This window comes from Saccoglossus kowalevskii, chromosome 18 (assembly GCF_978046115.1).
Source record: "Saccoglossus kowalevskii chromosome 18, keSacKowa6.1, whole genome shotgun sequence".
NCBI classification, from domain to species: Eukaryota; Metazoa; Hemichordata; class Enteropneusta; family Harrimaniidae; genus Saccoglossus; species Saccoglossus kowalevskii.
The window spans coordinates 14,422,801-14,449,337 of record NC_140658.1 but is presented as its reverse complement, the minus strand read 5'-3'; the positions used below and the strand labels follow the sequence as shown (position 1 = coordinate 14,449,337).

Below are 26,537 nucleotides of genomic sequence, written 5' to 3'. Positions count from 1 at the left end.
GGTGTCAGCTTGATTTTTGCGAGGCGACGACCACAACATTTTTTCGACGGGGAGACCGCCCTCTCTGCCCCCCCCCCCTCGTGTCGCCGTCACTGCTGGGATAATCATGGCTTTAGTGACACGATTTTTAGTGACGAGATTTTAAATTAGAAAAACTGCGTTCTTTGCAACAAAACTGTTTCTCAAATGCAGGTATAGGACCCATGAAGGAATGCTGATCAAACTGAATGTGTGTTTTAGCCAAAGACGAATTGTTTAGATGCACCGATGACGAATCTCCGTGACCGCAAAGAAACCACGCCTTTGAAAGACAACGGATTATGAATTCAGCATTGTGAAGGGAGTTTGCCACGCAATTATTTGGTTTCTATTTTAAAATAATCATTTAAAAATTTAAGAAACTGGATAACAAATGGTCAGTAATTTACACTATACGATTTCATATGAATGTGATAGGTATTTTTGATGGTTAAAAACCTTTCACTTAGGTAACCGGGATTCAGTCGTTTCCACGCTAGGCTAACAAAAGACACACACAAGCTTCGTTCATGTTCCCAAAACGATTCTCTGCCAAGTCCCTGGTTTTCACCCGAGACAGCATTAAATCCATCTTTATTTCTTGTCACCCCTTAACCAATTACAATCAGTATAAGAGACTCCAAGGCCTTGCCTTCCAACAAACAACCAATCACATGAAAGTTTTACACATCATAATCAATTAATTACTCGTCAAGCTGTCTAGAGAAAACATTTCTATACATTGTCAACGCTAACTAACATTGATGGGGTAATAATCTCGCACTAACATTCCACAAAGATACCACCTTAGTTTAAAATCGCAAACAACATTGGTTTAGAATTACAGCTACTGTCTTGTATCTTAAAAACTGCAGAGTCATAAGATGTTTTTGGTTGATTTCGACCAGCTCGCCATCTGGTCTTGTCATTAACCTTTATCAGTATATGTCATGGCAACCACTGTCAAACTGACTGAAATATAAATCATGATATGAACGTCGGTGAAAAGTCGTCGAAGATATGAATTTCTGACGTTTTCATTCTGAAAGTCAGGTTCAACATTACCAGTTCGAAATGACAGCTTTAGGTTCAATTACGTCAGCATAATTAATTAGCAGGACACCGAATAACGTATTTCCATATGTACACAACAATTACAAGTGACACCACGAATGAGAACTGCGCCCTCACAGAGTAAACTTTTGATATCTCTTTGTATATTTACTATCTCCAAAACACAACGCCGTTTGTTTACTTGTTGGAAATTTACTCATACGCAATCCTCGGGGGCGGAGCTACGTCACCAGATGGTCCACGTTTTAAAGACGCACACCACTGTACATGGGCTCTGTGCGCGCTGCTGTGGAATGCCGGTCGAGCCGGTGACAATTTGAGAAAACAACACAAACTCAACTTTGAAGTAATCCCGAACAACCAAATTTATATATGTTACACACGTAGGGATAATCTTGTTACACTGTTCAGAGGAGTCTCAACAACCATCCCAAAGTACCGTTTTATGCGAGTTTTTGGCCTTTGTTTTCACCGCGAGGGTTGCCAGGCGGTGAAAATGCCCGGATGTCCGCCTCCAAGGATAGCGCCATTAACGTTAGTCTATATTTAATACATGAATTGATGGTGATAGCGCCCTCTAGTGCTGTATATTTTGTATAGTGGTATTTTTTGTTTCTAGGTAGTTGCTGCTCGAGATTTTACTCAGTGAAGCGAGTCTACACTCTTGGTTGATCCTGGAATCTGGTGAGCGGGTCGACGCTCTACTTTCAAGTTAAATTATCCGATCCCGCCGTTTAACTTCAAAGCCGGAGGTCAAACCGGAAAGGAACCCAGCAGATACAGTAGCAAAGGTAGAGTTCAACGCTCCTTTTTGTGAGCACCAATCACTGGCCATGGCTACATGAAATTCTCTGGACTGACCATCTCCACACTGGAATACTACGGCTTGATACATCGGAAAACAGTAATGATCATTCGTACACTCATACTAGTTAGTCCTGGCCTGGGCTTTCAGTTATTATACTATGCTTGTTAATTTATAGAATTTATTATTGTCCTGGCCAGTTTATTTATATGTATGTTATTCTTCATTTTGTCCCCTTATTGTTACTGACCTTACTGTGGTGTGCGTGGTGCGTAATTTCGTGACATACAGTTTTTGCTAACCGGTATCCACGCTGGTGAAGGCCGCGTTTGGCATTGAACTAGAGTCAAGAACCATTCCAAGTATACACTGTGTTTACCTAATAAATTATGGTTTCATCTGTTTATGTGTGGTATGTGTAAAATTGACAAGTGTATTCAACTATATCGGTGTCCTTCAGTTCAAATCATCCCTTAAACTGATTAATAACCCGCAAAAAATATTAGATATTATTGGGTGTTTTATTATAATAAAACACAATATAATAATAATATAATATGGTATACAAATATAACTGTCAATATTTCAAACACTAATGTGTTTCCCCAAAATATTATGGAAAGTGTTATAAGAATTCCATTAAGATGATGTTTCGTCTTCACAATTTCCCTAAAATATGAAGCTTTGATTATCTACATTTACTGTAAATAGTTTTTGTTAAAACATGTGGAATAAAATGTTACCGTTGTTCGGATATATATATTAGCAAAACTGGAGATGGTAATTGGGAGATGTGTTTTACAGGGTATGGTAATATTAATTGGCGCGCTACACTGGAACCTCGTTATAACGAACTTACAATTATTATCTTATAGTGAAGTGTTCACTATAACGAAGCACAAAATGCATACGTGAATACATGCAAGATGTTCATTGTATCAGGAAATTGATTATAAAGATTTCCTTATAACAATGTTACAGTGTACTATCCTTGCTAATATACTATTGTTTTTAGGCCAGTCGTCCCATATTTTGAGAGTAATGAGTGCATGTTATCCCGAGATAGTGTGTGCGAGTTCTCTTACTCAACGCCTTAACAAGACAAGACAATTTCTATGAACGCATAGTAACGTAGTAGTTCAGAAATAAAAAAAAAAAACATTCGTGGCACGAGAAGCGATATTACCATGCTGTTATACAAATTGTTCACTAGGGATTCATTGTTTCGAAGTCTTGTCGTATTATAGTCGTGTCAAACCATTTATTAAATTACACAAGATTGGGCATTCACATTCTAACCCAAAAAAGGAAAGAATACTATACGTGCGTGCTATAACTGTTTACAAAAAAAATGTTACATCGTTGGAAAATATGGAAAATAATGCCTAATGCTTTCAATAAAACATTTTGAGATGTAAAATATTTCAAAAACAATACAACACAGTACTGTGATTGTGATTCGAGGTATTTTTCTCAGACTTCTACCAGCCGACTTTGTTATTTTTGTTTGTTTCCTCCAACCAGAGCAATAGGGGCTGGAAGTAGTTACGAATCGCTGACGTATGTATTTCCCGTTGACCTGTGATTACCTCCATGGCGTCTGCCCAAGGTCGACTACGGCCCATTGTCATCATTTCACTGGGGGGAAAAACATAAAAAATTCAAAATGAGAGAATGCTGCATTCAAACCGAATGACGCGGTGAAATAGTCTGAATCATCCCGTTCCCGCCTCAAGTGTCACGGCGTACCAAGCCACGAGAGGCCGGTAACTAGTAACGGTTTCGGCGTTCTGATTGGTCCATCAACGTTCTCGCTGCTTGTTCCATATCCCTTGGTTACCTGACGTCAGCGCTTACGCTCGTGGCCCGAGAGCAGGGGTTTCCTTTTACTCTTGAATATAAAACTGTTTCTTTTGTTTATAAATTTGCACAGAAACAGCGAGAAATGTCAGAAACATCTCAAATATGTAAGTCAAAGAAGGCAGAATGTATGGGCATGGCGTAATGAGAACTTGTTTACAGAAAACGAATATTAGAATGTTTTCAAATTACATCCGGCCTAGTGGAACAATATGGTCCCTGCGACCCGTCCAACTTGCCATTTGCAAGGGACGCCGGGGACCAGCGAAAGCTGGCCTGGGCAGTTACTACGCCCTCGTCGACGAATTTGTCGATACTTTTGTTAATGAATATGACTAACCTGAGAAGATTCCCTGCTTCTTTCGAGCCATATACGTCACACCTATGAAAAGGACCCGTATGTCCGGCAGCTGTACACAGTGCCTCGTGAAACTGGAACTGAATGATAGTACTAACAAAATACCTGCAATAAAAATCGGTGATAATGTCTTATTAATAATAAGTAAGACATGGTCATTTAGCCCAACGGCCAAATCCTCCTAATGTCAGCTCTGTTGCACACCGTGTGAGAAAAGGCACACCACATTAAATAGTTAGATGTGACATTTACCGTTCCAAAAAATGAGTGTTGTGGGGATGGGTTGATTGGAGATCCCGAGGTGTGAGCTTTTAAAACTCCAAAAAATGAAGTAATTGTTTTAATTAGTCGAGACAATTTACCTACCCCCCCCCAAAAAAAAACTAGTACTATGTAAAATTTTGATGTAGAATTCAATTCTGAGAGGAGCAAGATTGTTTGTAATTTTCTTGGTTTTGTTATCAAAAAAAATACTAAAAAAGGAAAATTATTCACACTATATCAACATTACCATATTACTCATCAAAACATTTATTATTATGTAGAAAAGTATTCTGGAAACAGATTTACAATTCGACGTTTGGACAACACAAGGTTTCCAGATATAACACATTTTTTTTAAATGGGGAAAAAGTATGAAACAAACTGTTGGTAGCCACCCCTAATTTGCATATTTATCTGAATGTATGACGTAGTGGTATTATTCGCATCACCATGTGACGTATGATATGAAAAACACTACGATAAGGACGTTTTCGACATTCTTTCGTTTTTGAGATAAAACACCTAAAAAAATGATTTTGACAAAATAATTCAGAAATTTATATTAAGAATAATTTATAACGAAATGTATTCCTTATGCACCCATAAATAATTTGCATAATTACCGATTACACAAGAATATTACAAAAAAAAGATAATTTGCTATATTCTCTATATGTTTGCCTTCTATGTGTCTAGAATTATACCTGAAAGAAGCTGAATGAAATTACAAATTATGTAGTGTGTTCAACAACTCACGTATGAACAATAACTTTAATAAACATGATTTTACTTGGTAAAAATACTGTAATTTTTTACAAAAAAAACGAAAGAATGCACACTGTCAAAAACGGAAGGTCTTTATCGTATTGTTGAATAATATTTAAACGTAAAATACTATTCTGCACTACAGACCCGAGATAATGGTCTAGAAATATTATTATTTTCATCATGATATTTCAGTATGATTTCGCAATTTTATAAATAATATGATTTATCAAATGGGAAGTAATTCAATGTAAACTTATGATATGCATTCGCGGTCAGTTAAATGTAATAAAAATATGATTATTGTATTCAAATTGCTCATACAAACTATTATGTAATAGGTCAATTATGTTAATTGATCTAGTGACTCAATTAGAAATGCATATGTTGTGCCATGCACATATCCACCGTCATATTATTATGTGCTTTTTCGGGATTACACTACAATATTGTTCTTACTGAATGGGCTACTCAGGTTAAATTTCATACCAAATCTTAGCAAATTAAACATATCATATATGTTGGTTGATTCAAGCAAAGGAAATGACTTATCCTCAGCAAAGAACACATATTTAAAGCGGGAGGGTCGTCACCTTCGCACGCGCGGGAATTGAGTCCCAAGCGATGATAACAACACACGCTAAAAACGCAAAGGCTCGTGGGTAGACGTTTGTTTATAAACAATGACACGCCATGGCCCTCTGACGCATGCGCAGGTGACGACTCCCCGCTTTAAGTGAACAACACCAAAACAAATATAGCACATTGATACGTTGCATCAGCCCGGTTGTTTATAGAAGGAAATTTAATCATGAAAAAAAAATAAAGGAGGGCTTTAAACATTTAAAGTAGGCGAACCTGCAGATAATATAAGCAGCACTTAGGAAATTAGTTCTCGAGGTCAATAATTTACCAAACCTAAACTTCCTGAAGTTGTTACATTCGTGTGTTATCTTGATTGAAACCCGATGCAATACCCTGCGTATCGTAAGGTATTACTTGGCTTCACTACAATATCTTCTGTAACGACTTGCTTTTCGAATTCTGCTTTGACATCGTGCTAAACACAGCTAACCTAGGAAGTACGTAATGTTACATTTTTTGAAGTTCGCTCGAACGCGCTCGTAAGACGAATAAAATAATCGTCCTATAAATTGAACGAGGATGGACCTAACTGAATTTACAGGAATTTACAACAACCCAGGTGTGCGTCTCGGACTAATCTCAATGGGAAATTTGTGATTTCAGTATAAATTGATTTTTTAATATAGTTCATCTTTAATATCAATTTAATAACAGAGAAGAATCCCGCATGCGATCCGAATTTACGTGACTGTTCGATGATGCTCGGCTTTTGGTAAGGCGGATATCAGGCAAATAACGCAGTACCCGTATAACGTAGCATGTCAAAAACTTCAAACTAAACGCTGCTGACAGTACAACTGAGCCATTATATTGCTACGTAATAATATATATATATACATGGGCATTGGATAAACAAAGAGCTTAAAAACAAAAATAGAAATGTGGTCGAGGATATACAAAGGAATTAAAATTCGTTACAAGAAACTCCAAGAGCATGTGAAGTGACTGGTGATTGTCAGTTTGGGAGAAATATACTGACAGGACATGTTTTTTTTTTATTTGACTAGATACTCTGCCATATAATAAAGAAACTCAATGACATATATTTTACGCATATAGTGTATGTCAATTTTGGTTTAGGATTGATCAGTCAATAATAAGCACATCTATTAGACAAGTTTAGTATAATACGATTACCACCATTTCTGTGATGTAGAAGTAGACAGGCTACATTATGTATAGTACTGGTCATATTTGGTCTAGTACTATTCAAAGTTGATTTAGAAATGGATACATGAATGAATGAATGTTATTTTACTGTCAATGAATGACACCACATTAACAATTAATTATGCAAATTACCATCTGCTGGTAATATAACAAATAACATCTGCTGAGACATAAAACAATTCATCCAGCTTGAAATATGTGATAGTTTAGGGTTAGTATGAATAGGCGAGTACTTTCAATTTGAAAGCTGCAATTCATAATAAATAAATAAATAAATAAATAAATAAATAAATAAATAAATAAATAAATAAATAAATAAATAAATAAATAAATAAATAAATAAATAAATAAATAAATAAATAAATAAATAAATAAATAAATAAATAAATAAATAAATAAATAAATATGCCAATCAATATCCCCGAAACAACGTACTTATTTTATTGCACTATTGTATATTCTATGATTTAATACTTTTTTATGCAATATATCACATGTCGTAATTTGAGGCGGTTGGACAATGTATACAAAAATATCCAGAGGATAGGATTTGAAAAAAAGTACTTATATATACATAGTCATGGCAATACCAAAGAGAATAGGTAGCATTTGGGTGTAATAAGTTAAAATGTATAATTTTACGCTTATAAATAAACTGTGATACATGTTAAGATATTTTATGTTACATATTTCAATAATAAATCCAGTTTAAATTCTGGTCGCATAATCGGTTTGTACATATAACACGCTACAGTAATAAACATAGTGTGAACAAATTCCTTTTTTTAAAGTAATTCATGAAAAAAAATTTAAAAAATTAAAAATTTTAACTTATTGCCACCCAAAACTGACAAAGGCAATGTTCACAAACCCCTTTTCCGATATATTCAGTATTTTGTTGAATTCTACATTAAAATACCTTTTATTTGACATAGTACATGATGTTTTTGAAGTTAGGTGTTGTTTTTTCGACCTGAATAATAATAGATTCAAAAAAATCTTAATTTGTTAGAACTTTTAGGTGCTTATACAGCAGGATTTATATTTTCTCACGGGGGGGGGGAGGGGGGCTGCAACAAAACCTTGAATATTTTGGCCGTTGTCTTCAGACTAGATTTTGAAGTTGCTCAGTCTTATTTTAATCGATTTGATATTATTTTTCGATTTTTGTCACTGTAGTATGTTGAATGAAAATATTTACTAAATTATTATCACAAAATGGAAGTAAGTTATTTTGATAAATATTTTTACCTGATATACGGTGTTCCCGACGCTATGTGATACTTGGCACCGGGGTCAAAATCTTTCTCACTTCTGGCAATAGGTGGCGATATTCCTTGATACTTTTCTCTATATTTTAATGAAAACAAATTAAAAAACAGGAGATCCACATGAAAATGATGACTAGCAGGAAAACATACAGAAAGTATGACACATTCTTTTTTATTTTAGACCAGTGTAATTAATTAATTATTTAATTAATTATTTTTTTTAAATTAACTGTATTGCTGTGTTTAACGATCACATGATATCCATCCACGTGATATTCCAGAGTAATGTACAATTCCGGTCGACGAAGGGTCTGTCGTAGATGGCGGCAGTCAACGAAGACGTTCTTTCGTAGATGGCGCTATGCAACACAAGCAAGCTGATACTAGTAAATTAATAGTATGATTTACCGTAAAAAAAGAAAATTTATTATTCGTGTGCTTCCCGAATTTACCTATGTTTACAGAAATTACCGAGCATACGTGCAATTGCAATAAAAAAGAACGATTTCACTATTCTATCGCTGATGGCGCCGTTGGAGAAAGACGCGAGTGTCAATTCGTTTAAATGCTTCGCTCTAAAACGTCAATCTTTTGGAAGAATACTTTGTTTTCAGTTCACGTTTAAAGGGCGGTAGTCGTCGTGCCGCGTCCTGTTCAGTATGGGACTCAGAGCGACGTATACAACGCGTGTAAAATACATTGTTTATTTACTTGCTGCAGTTTAGCAGCTCTTATTGGCCGCTTAAGCTATTTTGATATTACGTTGCGGCAACGTATACCACGATCAAGAGAGCTGCATAAACTGCAGCAATTTATTTACATGAAATTCGAACACGCGCTGCGCGACGACCACCGCGCTTTAACTACCGAAACTTTATTGCAATGTGCGTGATTTTTAAATAGTCGTCTCATAATCGAGCCAAAAAAGAAATGATATTGCTCCCACTTTTCTATAGTGATGATTTATGAACCAAGAGCGGATTTAGAGGGGGCCGCCCCCTATTTTTAACAACCAACAAGGCTTCGCGCCATCAGCGCTAGCGAACTTCGCCTTCGGCCAACTTATCGCCCCCCCCCCCTATTCCAGAATTCTAGATCCAGTCCTGTAGAACTGCACGTGTCTAAGAAAAGCTGAATTTCCTTTATCAATTTTCTTTGATTAAAACATCTCATAAAAATAATAAAAATACTAATAGTCGAGTCATTTTTTCATGAATGGAACTGACCTCCATTTGTCACGGATTCACTGCGTGCCGTTTTGTAGATATACAACAGATATTACTTTTTTTGTTTTAGTATTTTCAAAAAAATCGGTCGCTTTTTGGCCGGTTCTACGAATTCAATATTTTTCTCATTTGATACAGCAAACCAGTTTAGTAATGCTGAAACATACTCCTGCTTTATTCTGTTGACATGTTCGTGGGTAACTACGATGTCGTCTGCGTCGCCATATTTGTTGTAAGCATGACCCTCACCCAGGGCGCCCTCACACAGCAACGCCCGGGACAAATTCGCCGCTATGACGCAAACTCGAATAGGGCGTACTGCGGCGGTGTACTGTAGAACACGTGGAAATAGCTGCATGCAACTTTAGCGGATTTTATTCTTGGCATGAATTAACAGAATCTTTATTTAGCTAAAGTGTCGACTATCTCCCTGTGAGAATTTACTTTCGGTTAAATTTGCTGCATCTTGAATTAGCTAAATTACAGATTAGCTAAAATAACTAAAATAACATGCTACCTAAAAATACATGAAAAACGCATGTTTTCCAACAAATTAACGTTTTTATTTTACGATAAACTATACTTTGTTGTTACTATTACAATGCATTATAAAATGGAGAGTTTTTCGTGTTGTCGTCACCCTATATTCGAAATACTACCACTTAATATAATTATATGACAATGGGGAAGGTAAATACACCAATAACCAATAGTTCTATGCACACCAACCTTAGCTCCCACCATTTGGCGTTGTACCTTTCTGGTTTTACTTCTCCTCTGAACACAGTCCACCTCCATTTATCAACTACTAACGCGAACGGAAGTAATGCAATCTTTTCCAATGCCTGCCTCATCAAAAAATTGATATCCTCCTCTATAGAAAAAAAAACGATCAAAAAAAGTTATTACCCATGTTCTTGAAAGCGCTCAAACGTATAATGACATGTAAGTGAGTGCCATACACAGAAGTCGATTTCAGAGACATCATCGGAACACTTTATCGATCATGTTCGTGGTGTGCAAGCTTGTTTAAACCGGGGGAGTCGTCACCTGCTTATGCGTCAGATTGTCATAGCGTGTCATTGTTAACAAACAAGTGTCTATCCATGAGCCTTTGCGTTTTTAGCGTGTGTTGTTATCGTCGCTTGGGACTCAATTCCCGCGCGTGCGCAGGTGACGACCCTCCCGCTTTAATGATGCGACAAGGACTTTAGGTAGTGCATGCTCGATTCGCGTGTGAGAAACAATGGATTGTACTACTTGACACGCGTTGTAGGCGTCGCATAGAAAATCGAACACGACGTTTCGACGACCACCGCTTAATTACACGAATGCAAGGCCGGGCATAACTACTACCGTGCCTCGAAAAAAAATTAGTGTACATTTATTGTGACCATGAAAATAAGAATATATAAATAAGCATTATCATCATTAGTAGACTTCCGCCTTCTATGAATGGACTTAATTTAATATAATTATCACATTTTATGTTATTGCTGGTAGCGATTACCACCGATTTCGCAGAGTAACGATTCAATTCACCAAATCACTCAAATACAGCGGCGTGGTTCTCTTTGTTGCATACAGCCGCCGTCTCGTGCATAGAACTTAACACATTTTTTCAAGATTTCTTGGTGTTTCGAACACAATATCTGTCTGTCTACGAAGTGGTATGATGATAGATATTTTGTAGGCGTTTTTTTAGTGATTAGTATACGACTGGCTGCGAACGAGACAGCTGGGCCGTCACGTATGACGTACTCGGACGCGGATATCACGTGATACTGAAAGTCGAACTGATTTGACAAACAAATCCCTGAGTTAACAGTTTATGTACATATCCGTACCTTTTGACGTCCCGGGGCTTTTCGTCAAGCCCACCGTATGCAAATGATCAGGGGTGTTAACGGAGAGAGCTATAGTGTCGCCAATGGCTTCGTGGAATGCCGGGTTGGCGCCCCCGCGGTAAATCGGTGGTTGTCGACGATAACTTAGATAATACTGGCAGTGACCCATTTCGTGGTGTACTGTGTAGAAATCGTACATGTTTACCTCAGTGCACATTTTAATTCTGCAAAAGAAACCCATATTAGGCATTACTTTATTTATCTTTTAGGCATGTTTTACTATATTTTCATATAATGTGTTTAGTTACCAAACTAAGTAGGTGTTTTTTAATTATTCGAATAATGCCAGAGATAACACTGAAATCTAGGCTACTTCACCTGACATCCTTGTCCTTATTTAAGTCTTCTGCTGTTGCATGGCACTCCACTTCACGGTCTTTTGGTTTTACAAACATTGATTTCTCCCAGAATGCCCTGGACATTGGTTGCAGACCGAGTGACTGGTAAAATGTATCCGCCATCTTGAACATGCGCAGAACGGTATATTTTTGATTGTGCATCTCGGAAGTGACGTCAATGGAAGGTTCATTTGGATACGGCACGAGAATATCGTAAATGCTTGACCACTGCTGGGCCCACATATTACCTGTGAACGAAAAAAAATAAATAAACATGAACAAATACTGTTATATATAAAGCAATAAGTGTGTATACAACATACACAAGCGACATTTAATATTGTTAACTGAAAAGTGTCTTTACTGTAAATCAACAGACTATTAACCCGTTCCTCCCCGCCACTAATAAAAGGCCATCTTGCATTAGAGTAGGCGCAGCTACTGTGGTGATTTATTGCATATCACTCAGACGACAATTTTTGTTTTCTCGAATAGTTACATGGTAGATACAATGTCACAGTATGATATTGTTTTAACTGATCGGAAACTAGATTCCTTGCAAACCGTCCAACTTTTAAATGGTTAGTGCATACTATTTTCAATAGGACCGATTTAGTTCAGACTATTTATATTTTGGTTACAGTGATATTTAACGGCTGACATTGTCGATCATGCCTAAATTACAACTTAATAGTTGCGATAGTGTGCGGATAACAGATGTCTGCGAGGCGATGTTAAATCTGATGAGACCCTGTAAGATGCCAAAGCAAAGATCAATTGTACAGGGAATTCCCTTAGAGGCATCAGCCATTGCACGTTTAATGGTTGTATTTCGCTGCCAAGCTAGGCGTTCAGTGTGTTGTAAACACTGTACAAACTGTCCAAGCAGAGATCAGAGACTTTAATTTACCTGGAATTTAATAACATGTACGTGTCTGATTGAAAAAATCGTTTTATTATTGCGTGATATAAACTAGTAAGCTCATCCAAAATCCTGAACATGTGTAGAACGGAGTAGTTGTGTCTTTGCATCTAAAATACGTGACTGCCAGGTCACCAGCTTCACTTGTAATAAGTATGCACCTCGCGCGTGAGTGGTGCGCGTTACTGGTTTTGTTAACATATAGCGCAGTTAATGTGTACGGGTCTAGCAAAAAACGATACCGCTCATGACATATTTTGATTTATAGACAATTTGTAGACGTATAGAAACCCACACATTTTCTCCGATGTCATAATCCGGTCCCACAAAGTAGATGTAATTGCTTCCCGAGTGGAACGCATCGATGCGGTTATGCTTCTATTATCTGGGAAGATAGACGAACATTTTGAGTGCAACTAAGTTATTACCAGAGATATATGAATTGTGAATTAATGTACTGGTGGATCATTTGCTCTTAAAATGTTGCAAAGCTTTGATATTTTACGTTTTTTAGAATATTGTTTTGGAATACATTGTAAATGCGTTTGAAACACGGTTCATTAAAAATATGATTAATTGAGCTTCAATTGTGTTTTCTAGCTAATTTACCAAATCACTGAATTGTTAATTAACTATATTAATTAAAGACGAGATTGCTGAATGAATAAATAACAAATTGATAAGATTTAGAGACTGAGATTTCCTGAAAAATATTTAATTAAACGCCGACCCCCAAAACTGCCTAAAGCACTATGTATTTAAATAATCATTCAAATAATAATTATAAGTAATTACATTGCAAATAGCTGCAAATATGGATTATAAATATGGCGGATGTGATCACAATTCGACGACGCACTCGGAAAAAAAATATCACATGACAGAGAAACCTGACACTACTTGGAGTGGGCGCTGACCAATATCTCGTTTAATTAAAGGCAGCTTGTGCGACATTTGTGTTGATAAACATTGATTTTCCCACAATCCAACACGCTCTCTAATGGAAAACACAAGTATGAGGTTTGACATGGGCGCGACTTGCACTAATTACCGCCGGTGACGCCTTCGATACCTTTTAATATACCCTGGCAACGTCTCAGTTTGTAATCGTTGATCTGCGCATGCGCGGCGCGACGATTATCACCCTTTCACACATGCGTATGCACACACACGCCAGTTTATTGAAATAGCTGTAGCTGGAAATAACTGGAACACAATTTAATGGACAAACATAAGTCTTGTTACTCTCTCGCTCTCAACGAGATTAGCGGCCATTAGCGTCGTGATAATATGAAAAGATTGTTCAAAACAAACAAAACACTTTTTTGTGGAAATTACAAAATATCAATCGTATGTCAATAGTTACCATGTGATTTATCGATATTATAATTTGGAACCTTATAAGAAAAAACATTCACACTCTGCCTTATTAGGAAATGTGCACGTGTTTCGTAGGCATGAGTATTTTCGGAGAGCACCTTTCACACGATGCCATTACTAAACTGATGTGACTTGTTCGCGATCTTTTCGATTCCAAAGATGTACAACCCCTTACGATAAAATTGGTTCGAGAATGCTTCGGAAAATATTCCCAGTAGTACTGGGTTTTATATCTTAAAGCGGAGAAGACGTCACCCGCGTATGCGGCAGCCGGTCAAGCGTCTATCCATGAGCCATGAGCGTACGTTGTTATCGACGCTTAGGACTCGATTCCCCCGCGCGCGCAGGTGAACATCCGTCAGCTTTAAAATTACATAAGTAATTTTAATGTATATATATTATATGATTATTTATTAAGTGTTAACATGCATATTCATATACAATTATTCACACATACTCAAAAAATACACAAAATTACCCACAATTCCTCTTTATTAATTAACTATACGTACCAAGCAAGTGTGCCGGGATGGGACCGTTGTTTGTAACTTTATCGTCACCATAGTAACGATGTAAAGCGTTCCTAACATAGGCATGGAGTTGCTCGTACAGCGGCAGTATCTCTTCATAGAGCTGTTCAACCAATTTATCAAAATTCCTAATTTCATATGACGTTTGCAGCGATTCCTCGGCTAGATTCGGAAAACCTGTAAAAATCAGAAATGAGTGGGTCTACGTGTGTGATTTTTTTTCTGTGATGCATTGCACGAACCGGAAATGCATCAACACCCATAATACTTGACGGTTATAGAAGGTCACGTGGTCACGTATTCAATAAAATGCAGTAGCGTAAAATAAACAGAAAGTACACGTGACCAATTAATAAATAACATCGCGACACGTGATACGTACGTCAGGTATACATTATTGTCGATACTAACTAATTTATATTTTAGATTAGAGAAAGAATAAATCGTATTACAAAATTTAGATAGTACGTTAGAATGTCACCCGTGCATTTTCTTAAATGTACAACAATGCAAAATGTCGTGAAAACCTATGTCCATAAACAATCGTATTTAGTAATAATTACTAGTAAGGTGTTCTATTATTATTTTATTAACTGTCAATTCGTATTCATAAAATGGCAGTCCAGTAGGGATGTTCATGGGCCATAAATAACAAAAGCACTTTTTTTCATTAAAAACCAACCTCTTTCTTTAGCACCGTCGTTTGAAAGCGTCACAAATTCTGGATATAGCTTCCCTATCGGCACGCCAACAGCGTCTCGCCAACTTTTCCAAGCCCACAACAAAACGTCGTAATCACGCGAGTTTGCCATCATGTCCACGAGATCAGGCTCGAGTTGAAAACAATCCGCATCTTTGGTCGGACAAACTTTCCCAGTACTGTATATTTCATTCATGTCGCTTTGCAGATTCTTCAAACGACTGAAACGACACAAAATGACGTCATCACTATGTGTTGAACGTTTTAACAATCAGTTTTTAGTTTTATCATGTGTACTTCATTGTTGTGAATTATACCGGTAGTTCCAAAAATCGTGTAATTTGTAATTCTGCCAGGCTCGAACAGAAGCGAATTACTTTCAAATATTAGGCTTATGTTTTAAAGCGGAGGAGTCGTCATCTGCGCATGCGGCAAACGGCCATAGTGAGTCGTCGCTTACAAACAAGCGTCTACCCATGAGCCTTTGCGTTTTTAGCATGCGTTGTTATCGTCGCTTGAGCCTCAATTCGCGCGCGTGCGCAGGTGACGACCCCTCCGCTTTAAGATGTAGTGTGGACGAAAGCATGCGAATTGTGATTTATCGTGAACTAAAAATGTCGCGTTTGCAGGAAACCACTTATACGCATGTGCAGTGATTATTATTGTTCGTACCAACTCAACCAGTGCACATGCGTACTAGAAAATTCCATTGTGAGATCGAACGAATACTCAGATATGTGCTACAAGAACATTTATTTTCCCACAATCCAATGCGCTCTTATAATGGAAATCACACGTACGGAGGTTTGACCTGGACGCGACTTGCACTAATTATTACAACCGATGACTCCTTCGATACTTTCCAATCATCACTTTCCAATGCTTTATCAACATAAACTCAAAATAGTTTACCATTATCCAGAGGTTTCGTTTATTTAGTTTATAATCGGTAGCCTGTTATCAGTGATACTTATTTACGATACGAATTGAAAGAAATAATTTACATAACTAAAAATGTACCAAATGTAATAAAAAAAACATGTAAATATAGCTTACTATGATTATACTGTTCGTTATGGTTTTCATCAATGCCATTGAAAAATATGCAAAAAATAATGTGACAGAATGTTTTGCTAGAGTTATTATTTATGTAATGTGCACATTATTTTTGCATATTTTTATAGGTTCACGTATTCTATGATTAATTATTATGAAATACCCACTAGATATAAATTATATATAATTTATAACTGGTGGGGATTTCATAATAAATAATCATATAATACGTGAACCTATAAAAAAAACGGGGTGAATTTATGATTAACCATTTAATTTGTTGTTCATTTCAGTTGGTACATTCCTGAAATACCTCACTTAACACGAACGATTTCAGATACAGTCGATATAGTACATCTGCTGGGTTACTGTCGTTGAGAACAAATTGCAACATCCTACTAATATCATAACGTCTAGCTTCCGAGTTAATAGTGCAAATCAACTACAAATTCCAAACAAATTAATCGGCGAACACAAACGAACGAACTACAGCAAGGAATTATAATAGTCTAGAAATTATCAAAATCGATCATTGGTTGCAACATCCGCTCAGAAAACTCAGAAACGACGAGGCTTTGATATGTCTGCAAACTAAAATATTCACAACGCTGTCTGAGCGAATGAGCTTTCGGGGGAGATTGTCAATTATGGAATCGGTGAACCACACTCACGGGGTTAATAGAATATATCAATTCCACAGTCCCCGAGAGTAAAAAACACGCGCAGTGGAACTACCTGTACATACGGGACCTGACTCGTTGTCACTAGAGTATACTATGCGTCTTCAGCGAAATCCGGCGATTTCTGTAATAAGAATCGACGTCATCATCTCGAAAAAGTCGAAATTAAACTGGTTCACATATGACGATTTTTCCTAGTAAAACCCAAAAAAAAGAAAACTTTCGCTTTTTCCGTTTATTCTATCTTCTGCTTCTGCATCGCGCCTGTCTTGGTAATGGAATTAGCATTATGTGCATTATTATTATATGAATTAATATATCACATTCAATTGAGTACATATTATATTATATGTTATAAACGAAATTTGTGTGAAACCCTGGGGGAAAAGATAAAAACAACAAAGAATAAACGTTCTCAATGTTCTGATGCTTTCAGCTGCATATATGATTTCATATTATAGTTATCAAGACATAAAACAGTATGTAAACCGTTTATTTAAAATGATTAAATAAATTATTTGTTTACTTCACTGTATTACAACTGAATACGCGCAATTCGGTTATGTACTTTCCAACTCGACTTCTTAAGCTTTTTTCACAACAGTCCTTACATGCATTGACGGTGATTTGACCTCGTTCATTGGTGCAAATTCTAAATTAGTAAGTCTTTACCTCAATTTGTGCTTGTCCTTCATTGTACTACTCTCCATTATAAACATGAACTGTCTACGGACATCGTACGAGAAACTCTCGTACTGGAATTTGTTCGCAACTTCTTTCATTTCGCCGCCATATTTGAACACTTGTGTCGTCACATCCGCTAGTTTTTCGGCGGTCGCGTCGGTGATGTTGGTTTCATAGTTCCATGATGCAAGCGAGGCTTGATGGCTAAGATCTTCTATTTCTTTGTTTGCGATTTGTAGCCACTCCTTTGCGACGGACTCGTCCAAGTATGGAGAATCTGTAGGATGCAAATTAAAAAAACACGTAATTAAGATGATTTATCACATCTCACTGTTGTTACGCATGCTGTGATTGGTTGAGTCACATGACATTGAATAAAAATGAATATTACATGGTATATTACATGGGTATATCACATGAATGACGTCACTCTCTGGCATCATCAATATTATGGTCATGACCACCATCCCTTGGGCAGGCAACAAATCGTGATATTACTCTCACAAGCATGTGTTATTATTTAATTGTTGTTAATGTACTGTAACTGTACAGCATTCAACATATCATATCCGTCACGTGGCTTATATTTAAATGAATAGAACCGACGGCGATGTTATTCATGCACGATATTACCTGAATCCAATATGGCAGACTTGTTTTGTGGGTGATGAATGCGGGAAACATTATTACATCTGAATAACAAAAACGTTTACCTGTCGATTTCATTGAGCAGCATTCCATGTCTAGGAGGCAGCAGATTTCATCCAGAATTTCATTATCATTTGCATATTCTGATCTCACGCAATATAATTTACTACTCCAAAACACCAAGACGAGGTAAATCACGTGACATACGCACCTATTCATGGTGCTTACCTAATTCAATTACAAAATATTAAATGTCAGCATGATTTGCCGTGGCAAAAAAAAAAACCACGTGTATATATTTAGGGTCGGACATACTTCTGGCCAGAGGGCGCACTTTTGGCCATACTGCATTTCTGATGTGTGTATGAGAATGGAGATTAATGTGCGGCTCCAGCGTCGGGTATACCAACTATTTTATTTATTTATTTTTTTTTTGTAAAATGATAAAGTTTAAAACCTTGGTAAATAACAAACATACAGACGTACAGATAAGATGTACTAGATTTCAGTCTCACCTGAACCTCGGATTGACAGTCCTCCTTCTCTTTGTCTCTTACTCTTGCTGGGTGAGTGTGTATTTCTTTTGAAAGCCGAATAAGTTTGGTAGATTGTACACCCCGTGTATCATTTAAATGAGAAAATAATACATTAATATTAATAATGAGACAGTATACCTTTAACGCAGCAGCTAGTTGTCCAATTTTACAGTATGATAGTGTTCTGAGAAATAATGATACACTGGGTACTTTTTTATGCAGGCCGCGAGAGAATTTTCTGTCGCCCCCATATCTTATTCTAATATTTTACTCATTACATGCACAACCATTAATGCAATGAGGCAGTTGTAATTGCGACTTCCCTAACGAGATATCCTGCTTACGCCCCTGTAGATTCAGTACAACGATGATGTCACGTATTGTTCGTGATGTAGTGTGATACATTTGTGTGGCGGGATGTGGATATCGCATTTACTCAACGTCAAATCGTAATATAAACTTTTTATAATACATTAATTGCCCCTTTTCTCGTATCCTTTCGATATACGAATGAGATGCGGTCAGCGGTTTTGTTTTTGCCTAATCCGATCGAGATTTCGCCCGGGGCCATCATGATTTATTTTGTCACGCAGTCATTTTTAACCCTACTGGTGTCTTCTTAACAATACCAAAAAAAACATCAAAAACGTCAAAAGTGCTGTTAAGATGCCGGGGGAATGAATAACTCAACAAGTGTGTCGGTGTCTAAAATTAACAAAATGTGTCTAGAAAGATGAACGGTTTCATTTCATATGGCGATTTACGTTGCCAATTTTATATATCCCTTCTCCGCACATTACCATTCGCGAGTATTTATAACAAAATATAAAACCAGAATACCCCCCCCCCCCCGGTACTTATGCATTCACTGCGCCAACTATATGTACGTGTATAATATAATCAATATATTCCTTTATCTGTTTTTGAGCGAGTACGTCATCAAATACGCCATTTAATTTATCCCGATTCGTAGCTAGTCGTTTTATAATCGTTATTATCACCGTCGAATCAACTAGACATTCAGTTCTCTGTTAGGTTTTTTGATATAAAGATTAAGAAATGTCACTTTGGAAAGCGGAACCATGTTTACGTTCACATGTCGGATTAGTTGCAGTGTCGCGCGAACGGTTTTTGAGCGAGTACGTCAACAAATACGCCATTTAATTTATCCCGATTCGTAGCTGGTCGATTTATAATCACTATTATCACCGTCGAATCAACTAGACATCCCAGTGTGACTTGGTAGGTAAGTGCAATTTCACAAATATTCCGAAAATATAAAGTTCCTTGAGATAAATATTCGAATATGCGCAAGCAGAATGTTGCGCGCGTCGCGTCCAACCTGGTACGCGCCTGTACGTCGCTGACGCTATTGAACAGAGTATTAGATGAGTCAAAAAACCCACACAATGGCATATTTGAGAGTCGCCAAACTACGTACCATGCACGTCAATGGCGATATACCACAAGTAGTTTTCTTTTTCAGTAGAACAAACATAACATTTAATGCCGACTATAGACCTATGTCTATTCAATGTAGTAAATACTGTTGAACATTTGGTGACATTTTTTTTGTGGCGTTTCAAAATATAGCTAATAAATCGAAGCATTAACGTTTATAGAAATTAAATAATACATAAATAAAAAAAATAAATGACAAAACATACTTATAGTTACAGCCAGAGAATCGGATAGCGCTTTCGTCTGCACCTGCAAAAGCTTTTACACTAGATCCCCGTATTCAGAGGGTAGACTCGTACACGCCTGAGAGTTATCGTCTCTTCCCGACTTGTAGCAACTCGACAGGAAATTAACAAACACGAAACGCAACCTCTGTGACCCGCACGCTTATTTGCCAACGCGATTGTAATTGGAAGCGGTATGACAACGTGGTGCGACCTGTCATCGATAATGACGCATTAATATTGACAGTGAGGAAAAACACACGCCTTAATCACGAATTAACGTGTGTCATCATCTTTATCCGCCGTAATCGAGTCGTATAGCTATATCTGAACTACCGTCATTAGCTTTTCGCAACTTGAATGGTGCGCGTAAACAACAATCGACGAACTGCTTCATTAAAGGTACTGACGTTAGTAAACGTTTATCGCAGCAAGCAATCTTCCGTTCACTGTCAATTTTGCAGACATTGTCATTAAATATCACGTACGTTATTATTAATTCAATTTGCATGTTGCTATAATACAGCGTGAAATCACCTGTTATTGGCCAGCGTCAATAATTTAATATTCTATTTGATTTCTTGTTAATTTCGTACACCCGTGATTGGCGCTGGGGACTGTTAACAATCACACCGAGATCTGCCAATCTCAGCTACCTAGGTCTGTCCACAAGTCTTCCCCGCCGATGCTTGATTCTCATATCGATGCATGTTCTCATCCTTCAATTTGTCTCAAATACCATCGTAATTCAGTTCAATTCCATCACGTAAATTGCGTTCATTACAGTAAAGACGTTTTCCAACAGTGTAATAATCTAAGATACATAAACCCACATTTTTTATCCATCATATCGAATCCCAGTTGAGTGCACGCAATCCCAATTGACAGTATCTGCTTGCAGATGACTAGTGTAAAAAAAAAAAAACAAATTTTAATTAACATATAAAAGTGATTGACTAGCTAGTATAATTGCAATTACAAAACGAGTTCCCGTTCCTATGGTAACCAAATTACACATTAGTATATGATATATTCATTACGATGGCTTCGGGGCTATGCTAGAAACGTAAGAACAATTTTACATACACGTAAAGAGAAAGTATCTCGAATGACATATGTGTCTACTTCTGTCTGGCAAGCTGAGATAGTAGACGTTTGCATTCGGCGGATAAATTTGTGGTATGAATGGCCTTTGTAAAAAGATACTGGTTGGACAGCATACAATGCAAAAACAAAATTTTCCAAAGTTTAAATATTCTCATTTTCCTCCGGATATAACATTATACATTGTATATATCAGGTATTCTTGACTTAAACGATTTCATCAAAAATATACTACTATGAACAAATCCGAAGTCAATAATTCTTTAATCTGGAGATTAAATTAAAGAGAGTTAATAACAGGGTTCGATCATAGATCTTAGAAAACAAGTCTAAGGTCTATGGTTCGATGTATCGGCAAATACATTCAAAAGAAATTAAAAGCGAGATTTCCCTTCCATCCGTTCCTCGCCATCGAACTCCAAGCCTCTCTCTAATACATTAATATTTGTAAAAACTTGCAATAAAACAAATCATTGTGGTACCATTGTAGTCTCAAAATGTCTCATCTACCAGCCTTCCAATAGACAGAGGTTTAAGTTTTATTTGTAATCACTAGAAGTATTTACTTAGTTGAATACTAATTACTAACAAAAATAATTAAAATTTTTACCCAAATTATACCTGATTTGTCGTACCCCCTAAAAACACCAATATGGTGTTTCATAGATTGACACTGATATGCAACCACCGACAGAAAATACGTCGGGAATAGCGCCTCTTGTCTCTGACAAATAACATCAAAATGTACGAGCTTACTGATATTCCAGCACACACGATTAACATCCGATTTGAATGGTGTATTACTGAAACTCACTATTTAAATGTATGTTCATTTAGTTCGTGTCACTCACGTTGTCAATTTTATTATGCATTTTACTATTACCTTGGTGCCCTTGATTTGGGTGTCTGTATAATCATAAAAAGTAAGCTGAAATCTCGCTGATCATATTGTCTTGTTTCACCATAGCTCGTTACCTTCCCCCAGTGCTTTCCGTATAATTGGTCACCTCTTAAGTTGCTTCCCTTGCCATATCCCAGAAGAATTCAGTCACTGGCATTTCAGCGTCAAGATCACCTCGCAAACACCTCGCGCCGTCTTCAGTGCCTGTGATCTGTCTTTGGAAATTACAGGTTGCGTAATCATTTCAATATTTTGGTGATTTATGATCACATTTTTATGATTATTTTGCATGTTCTGTTGATGTAATGAATTGATTATGGAATAATATTTCTTGATGGAAACTACTGTCATTATATTAACGGCTATTGGCATTAATAACGCAAGCTGTGAAATTACATTACTGTACCTGCAGATTCGCAGCAATTACCAGAGTCGTGAGGTCTCGGAGGCAGCACGGTATGATGTGACGTCTTAATAAGGATTCCAATCAGGCGTGGAAACTTGTTTGCACACAAATACACGCAAATATGATATCAGTATTCAAAATCAGAGGGGTGATACAAAGCTGCTGTTGTTTTGTATAATGACAATGTGTTTTTTTTGCAAGTCTGATAAATGGTAGTATTGAATAAATTGGGTATTACTTTAATTTGCTTCGTGTGAGTTCTTATATCTAAATTTGTACATTCTTTAAAATACAGTGTGATAACGATAACATCAGTAACACCAGCAGCATTATTATTTTATTAGTCGTTTCGCCCCATTACCCAGGGTTACATGATTGTAGAGTACACGTTTACGATTACGTGTGAAAAAAACCCCACTGTTAAAGATGCATTACGGACGAGAACATGACAGTTTCTATAACGTTGTTTGGCACCGTATTGATTTATTTTGACCTCAAAACACTGTTTTTGTTGCACAAATCTAAGTATTCGTTTGATGTAACGATGAAATGATCTGATACGTATATGAATTTGTTTTTTAGGTACGTACAACAACAGTCACTGCACATGCGTAATAGTGGTTTTGGTTTTATCACTTTTATCACGTGTCCTGCAAAAGCAACATTTTTGGTTTATAATAAATCATAGTTTAATTTTGTCTGCAGTATTCAGAATATCGAATAGCAATATTGAAACATACATGTGTTCGTTCGTCCCTACTGCATCTTAAAAATGTGACGTACACAAAGTTTGTGATACACACTGTTCGTGACAAGATGTTCGCACGCGCGATAAACATAGAAAAGCCAGATTTTTCACAATCTCTACAATTTTCGATTCCGAAAATTTTTTCATTCAAGTTTTTCATTAAATGTCAAAGTACAGAAAATGTTCAATAATAAATAAACCATTTTAACAACGATCGTTCATAAAATCAAATTGTGGAAAACTGCTCAATTCTTAAAGGGCGACAGTCGTCGTGCCGCGTCCTGTTCGATATGGGACTCATAGCGACGTATACAACGTGTGTAAAATACATTGTGTATTTACATGAAATTCGAACACGCGCTGCGCGACGACGACCGCGCTTTAACGGCGACACACATATTACAACACCACACACGGAATTCGAACTCATGATCCCGACAAAGCGACTCGCCATCAATAACCAGACGTGCCCATCACCACGCCACAGTCACTTCCCCCCGGGAACATTGTGATGGACATTTTCCCCGCAAAGTGACTCGTCAATGCACATTCAAGCTGAATATAGAGCAACTAACGTATAATATACAACTACACGCATGTAAGCCATGAACGTAAGCCATTTAAGCCATCCATGGACCAATATGAACTCTATAAAGTTTAAATTTTCCTCGAAGACAATTCTGTGCACAAGCCGAGGCAATCATTGTGTGGAATTAATGTAATAACAGGCAAGCGAAGATAACACTAAACACGAGATTTGAACTCGTGATCACGGTAAAGCGCGTCGTCGCCAATGCTGACTGACGTGCTCCTCATCACGCTATCTTTAAGCTTTATTGTGTCTGACTAACATTTTAATGGCATAATTAAGAAAAAAAAATCGCTTTAAAGGAGGACTAATAGCATGCACACGACGTCCTTCGATTTCATCCAGACACAGGCCGCCGCGGGTGTGTTTATCAAGTGAAATGGTATATAAGGATTGGAAAATGTGGATTTATAGACATAAACCTACTTACTGTTTTTGGTCAGATTCGAGTAAATTGTGAAAGGGCACCGGCCAACTTACAGTAGCATAGTCTCAGTTATCTGTAGCAATTACGCTTAGCGTACGAATGCAACTGTAGAAATTACACATATGATTACAAAGTGTGGCCGGTTAAACAATTAGTGTTATGAAAATGAATCATGTATGGATTAACAACAAATAAACCAACGAACCAGAACTAACTAACTTTTTTTCATAACACTGGAGAGCTGTTTTCAAAAAAATATTATTAATATAATACTCTCGTTATCGTGTTCCCATCCTTAATTAGTGTCTTGACATTTGACCCAAAGGCCACGCAATACATGAACTTACACATACAACTAGTCATGGTGGTCGAGTTTTAGAGAGTATTTACGTAAACTAGTTTATACTGGTATGTTCATAGACTACTAGTATGTTCATAGACCCTATACCCTCCACAGCTCGTGGGTGGATAATCCTTGGAATATTGAACTATAAACAAGCGGCGTAAATTCCAGTGTGTAGGCGTCTTCCTTTTTATTGTTTCATTCATTCATTCGTTCGTTCGTTCGCTCGCTTACTCGGTCATTCGTTCATTCGTTCGCTCACTCGGTCATTCGTTCGTTCGTTCGCTCGCTCAGTCGATCGTTCGTTCGTTCGCTCGCTCACTCGGTCATTCGTTCGTTCGTTCGCTCGCTCACTCGGTCATTTATTCGTTCGTTCGCTCGCTCACTCGGTCATTCGTTCGTTCGTTCGCTCGCTCACTCGGTCATTGTTCGTTCGCTCACTCACTCACTCACTCACTCACTCACTCACTCACTCACACTCACTCACTCACTCATTCACTCGTGACGTCAACAAGTGAGATATGAAATTACATATTTGTGTACACCGCGGTATTCTCTTGATAACCTTATCCATCTTCGCATGCCTGCGGTCTTAATTTAGTGAGATATTAGAACAACCCGAAATGCCAACAAAAAAGCAATTTTACGAGAGTTGTGCGTGTGCGATCATTTGTGTTCAATGACGAGAGTCTATCCCCGCCGTCTTATGCAAACAAGTGCTCGAATGTTACGTAATGTAACTTACGTTTTCCTAATAAGGTAGACGCCCGTAACCTCGTTGAACACGACAGCAAAGGGTTTCAAGTTTGGCTGAATTATATTGTTATATCGCATATATGTATAATACGACATATCATTTTGTCTCCTACCAATACGTCACTAATCTATGACGTCAGCATATGGGATATATTGTTGCCACCAATATTCATGTAATATTCATACAAACAAAACAGAGATCATGAAACACCAGTGATCGCGTCTCACTTCCCAATTTAAAACAAAATCGTTATTTTCTAGTTATGGCTGCCATCAACATGTCGGAGCTAGAACGTGTTTGTAATTGTCTTTGACTAATACTGGTACACTATCTCACTTTTGTTGAATGATGACATAGTAGGGAGGAAGACTGGTGTTTCTTGAGTGACACTGCATCGTTCTTGAACTTGTAGTAAATTACATTAAATATGTGTAAAAACAAAATGATGCTTTATCATTGTGTTTTATATACTAATGCCTTAGAAAATGCTGTTAAAGCTGGAGGGTCGTCACCTGCGCATGCGCGCAAATTGAGTCCCAAGCGACGATAACAACACACGCTAAAACGCAACGGCTCATGGGTAGACGCTTGTTTGTAATCAATGACACGCTATTGCCATCTGACGCATGCGCAGGTGACGATTCTCCCGCTTTAAATTCTCACAGTAGTCACACCGTGTTTCGTTCAACATGGGACATATGACGTATATTACGCGTGATAAATTCATTGAAAATTTTATT

At 37.2% G+C, this 26,537-nt stretch overlaps 1 protein-coding gene and 1 long non-coding RNA gene across 2 annotated transcripts; both read right to left on the bottom strand.

Annotated features, from left to right (window-relative positions):
• Nucleotides 1–3,378: 3,378 nt before the first annotated feature.
• Nucleotides 3,379–17,751, bottom strand: LOC100369751 (angiotensin-converting enzyme-like). Its single transcript, XM_085492949.1, has 9 exons — nt 17,642–17,751; nt 15,216–15,454; nt 14,516–14,710; nt 11,682–11,949; nt 11,304–11,527; nt 10,186–10,330; nt 8,211–8,309; nt 4,098–4,220; nt 3,379–3,535 (listed from the first exon to the last, which is right to left on the bottom strand). The coding sequence occupies exons 1-9, from the start codon at nt 17,749–17,751 to the stop codon at nt 3,379–3,381; spliced, it is 1,560 nt and encodes a 519-aa protein (XP_085349075.1).
• Nucleotides 17,752–17,810: 59 nt separating this feature from the next.
• On the bottom strand, nt 17,811–20,697 carry LOC146731605 (uncharacterized). The gene is made up of 4 exons (XR_014927089.1): nt 20,505–20,697; nt 18,817–18,881; nt 18,367–18,529; nt 17,811–17,930 (listed from the first exon to the last, which is right to left on the bottom strand). It is a non-coding gene; the product is annotated as an uncharacterized LOC146731605 (long non-coding RNA).
• Between the last annotated feature and the right edge of the window lie 5,840 nt (nt 20,698–26,537).

Excerpts from the sequence above, each read along its gene's own strand:
- LOC100369751 (XM_085492949.1), bottom strand. The coding sequence starts at position 17,751 with ATGAAAGAAGTTGCGAACAAATTCCAGTACGAGAGTTTCTCGTACGAT. Across the intron at positions 15,455-17,641 it reads AAGGACAAGCACAAATTGAG|TCGTTTGAAGAATCTGCAAA; the intron begins GTAAAGACTTAC and ends GTGTCGTTTCAG. Across the intron at positions 3,536-4,097 it reads GAAGCAGGGAATCTTCTCAG|TGAAATGATGACAATGGGCC; the intron begins GTTAGTCATATT and ends TTTTCCCCCCAG.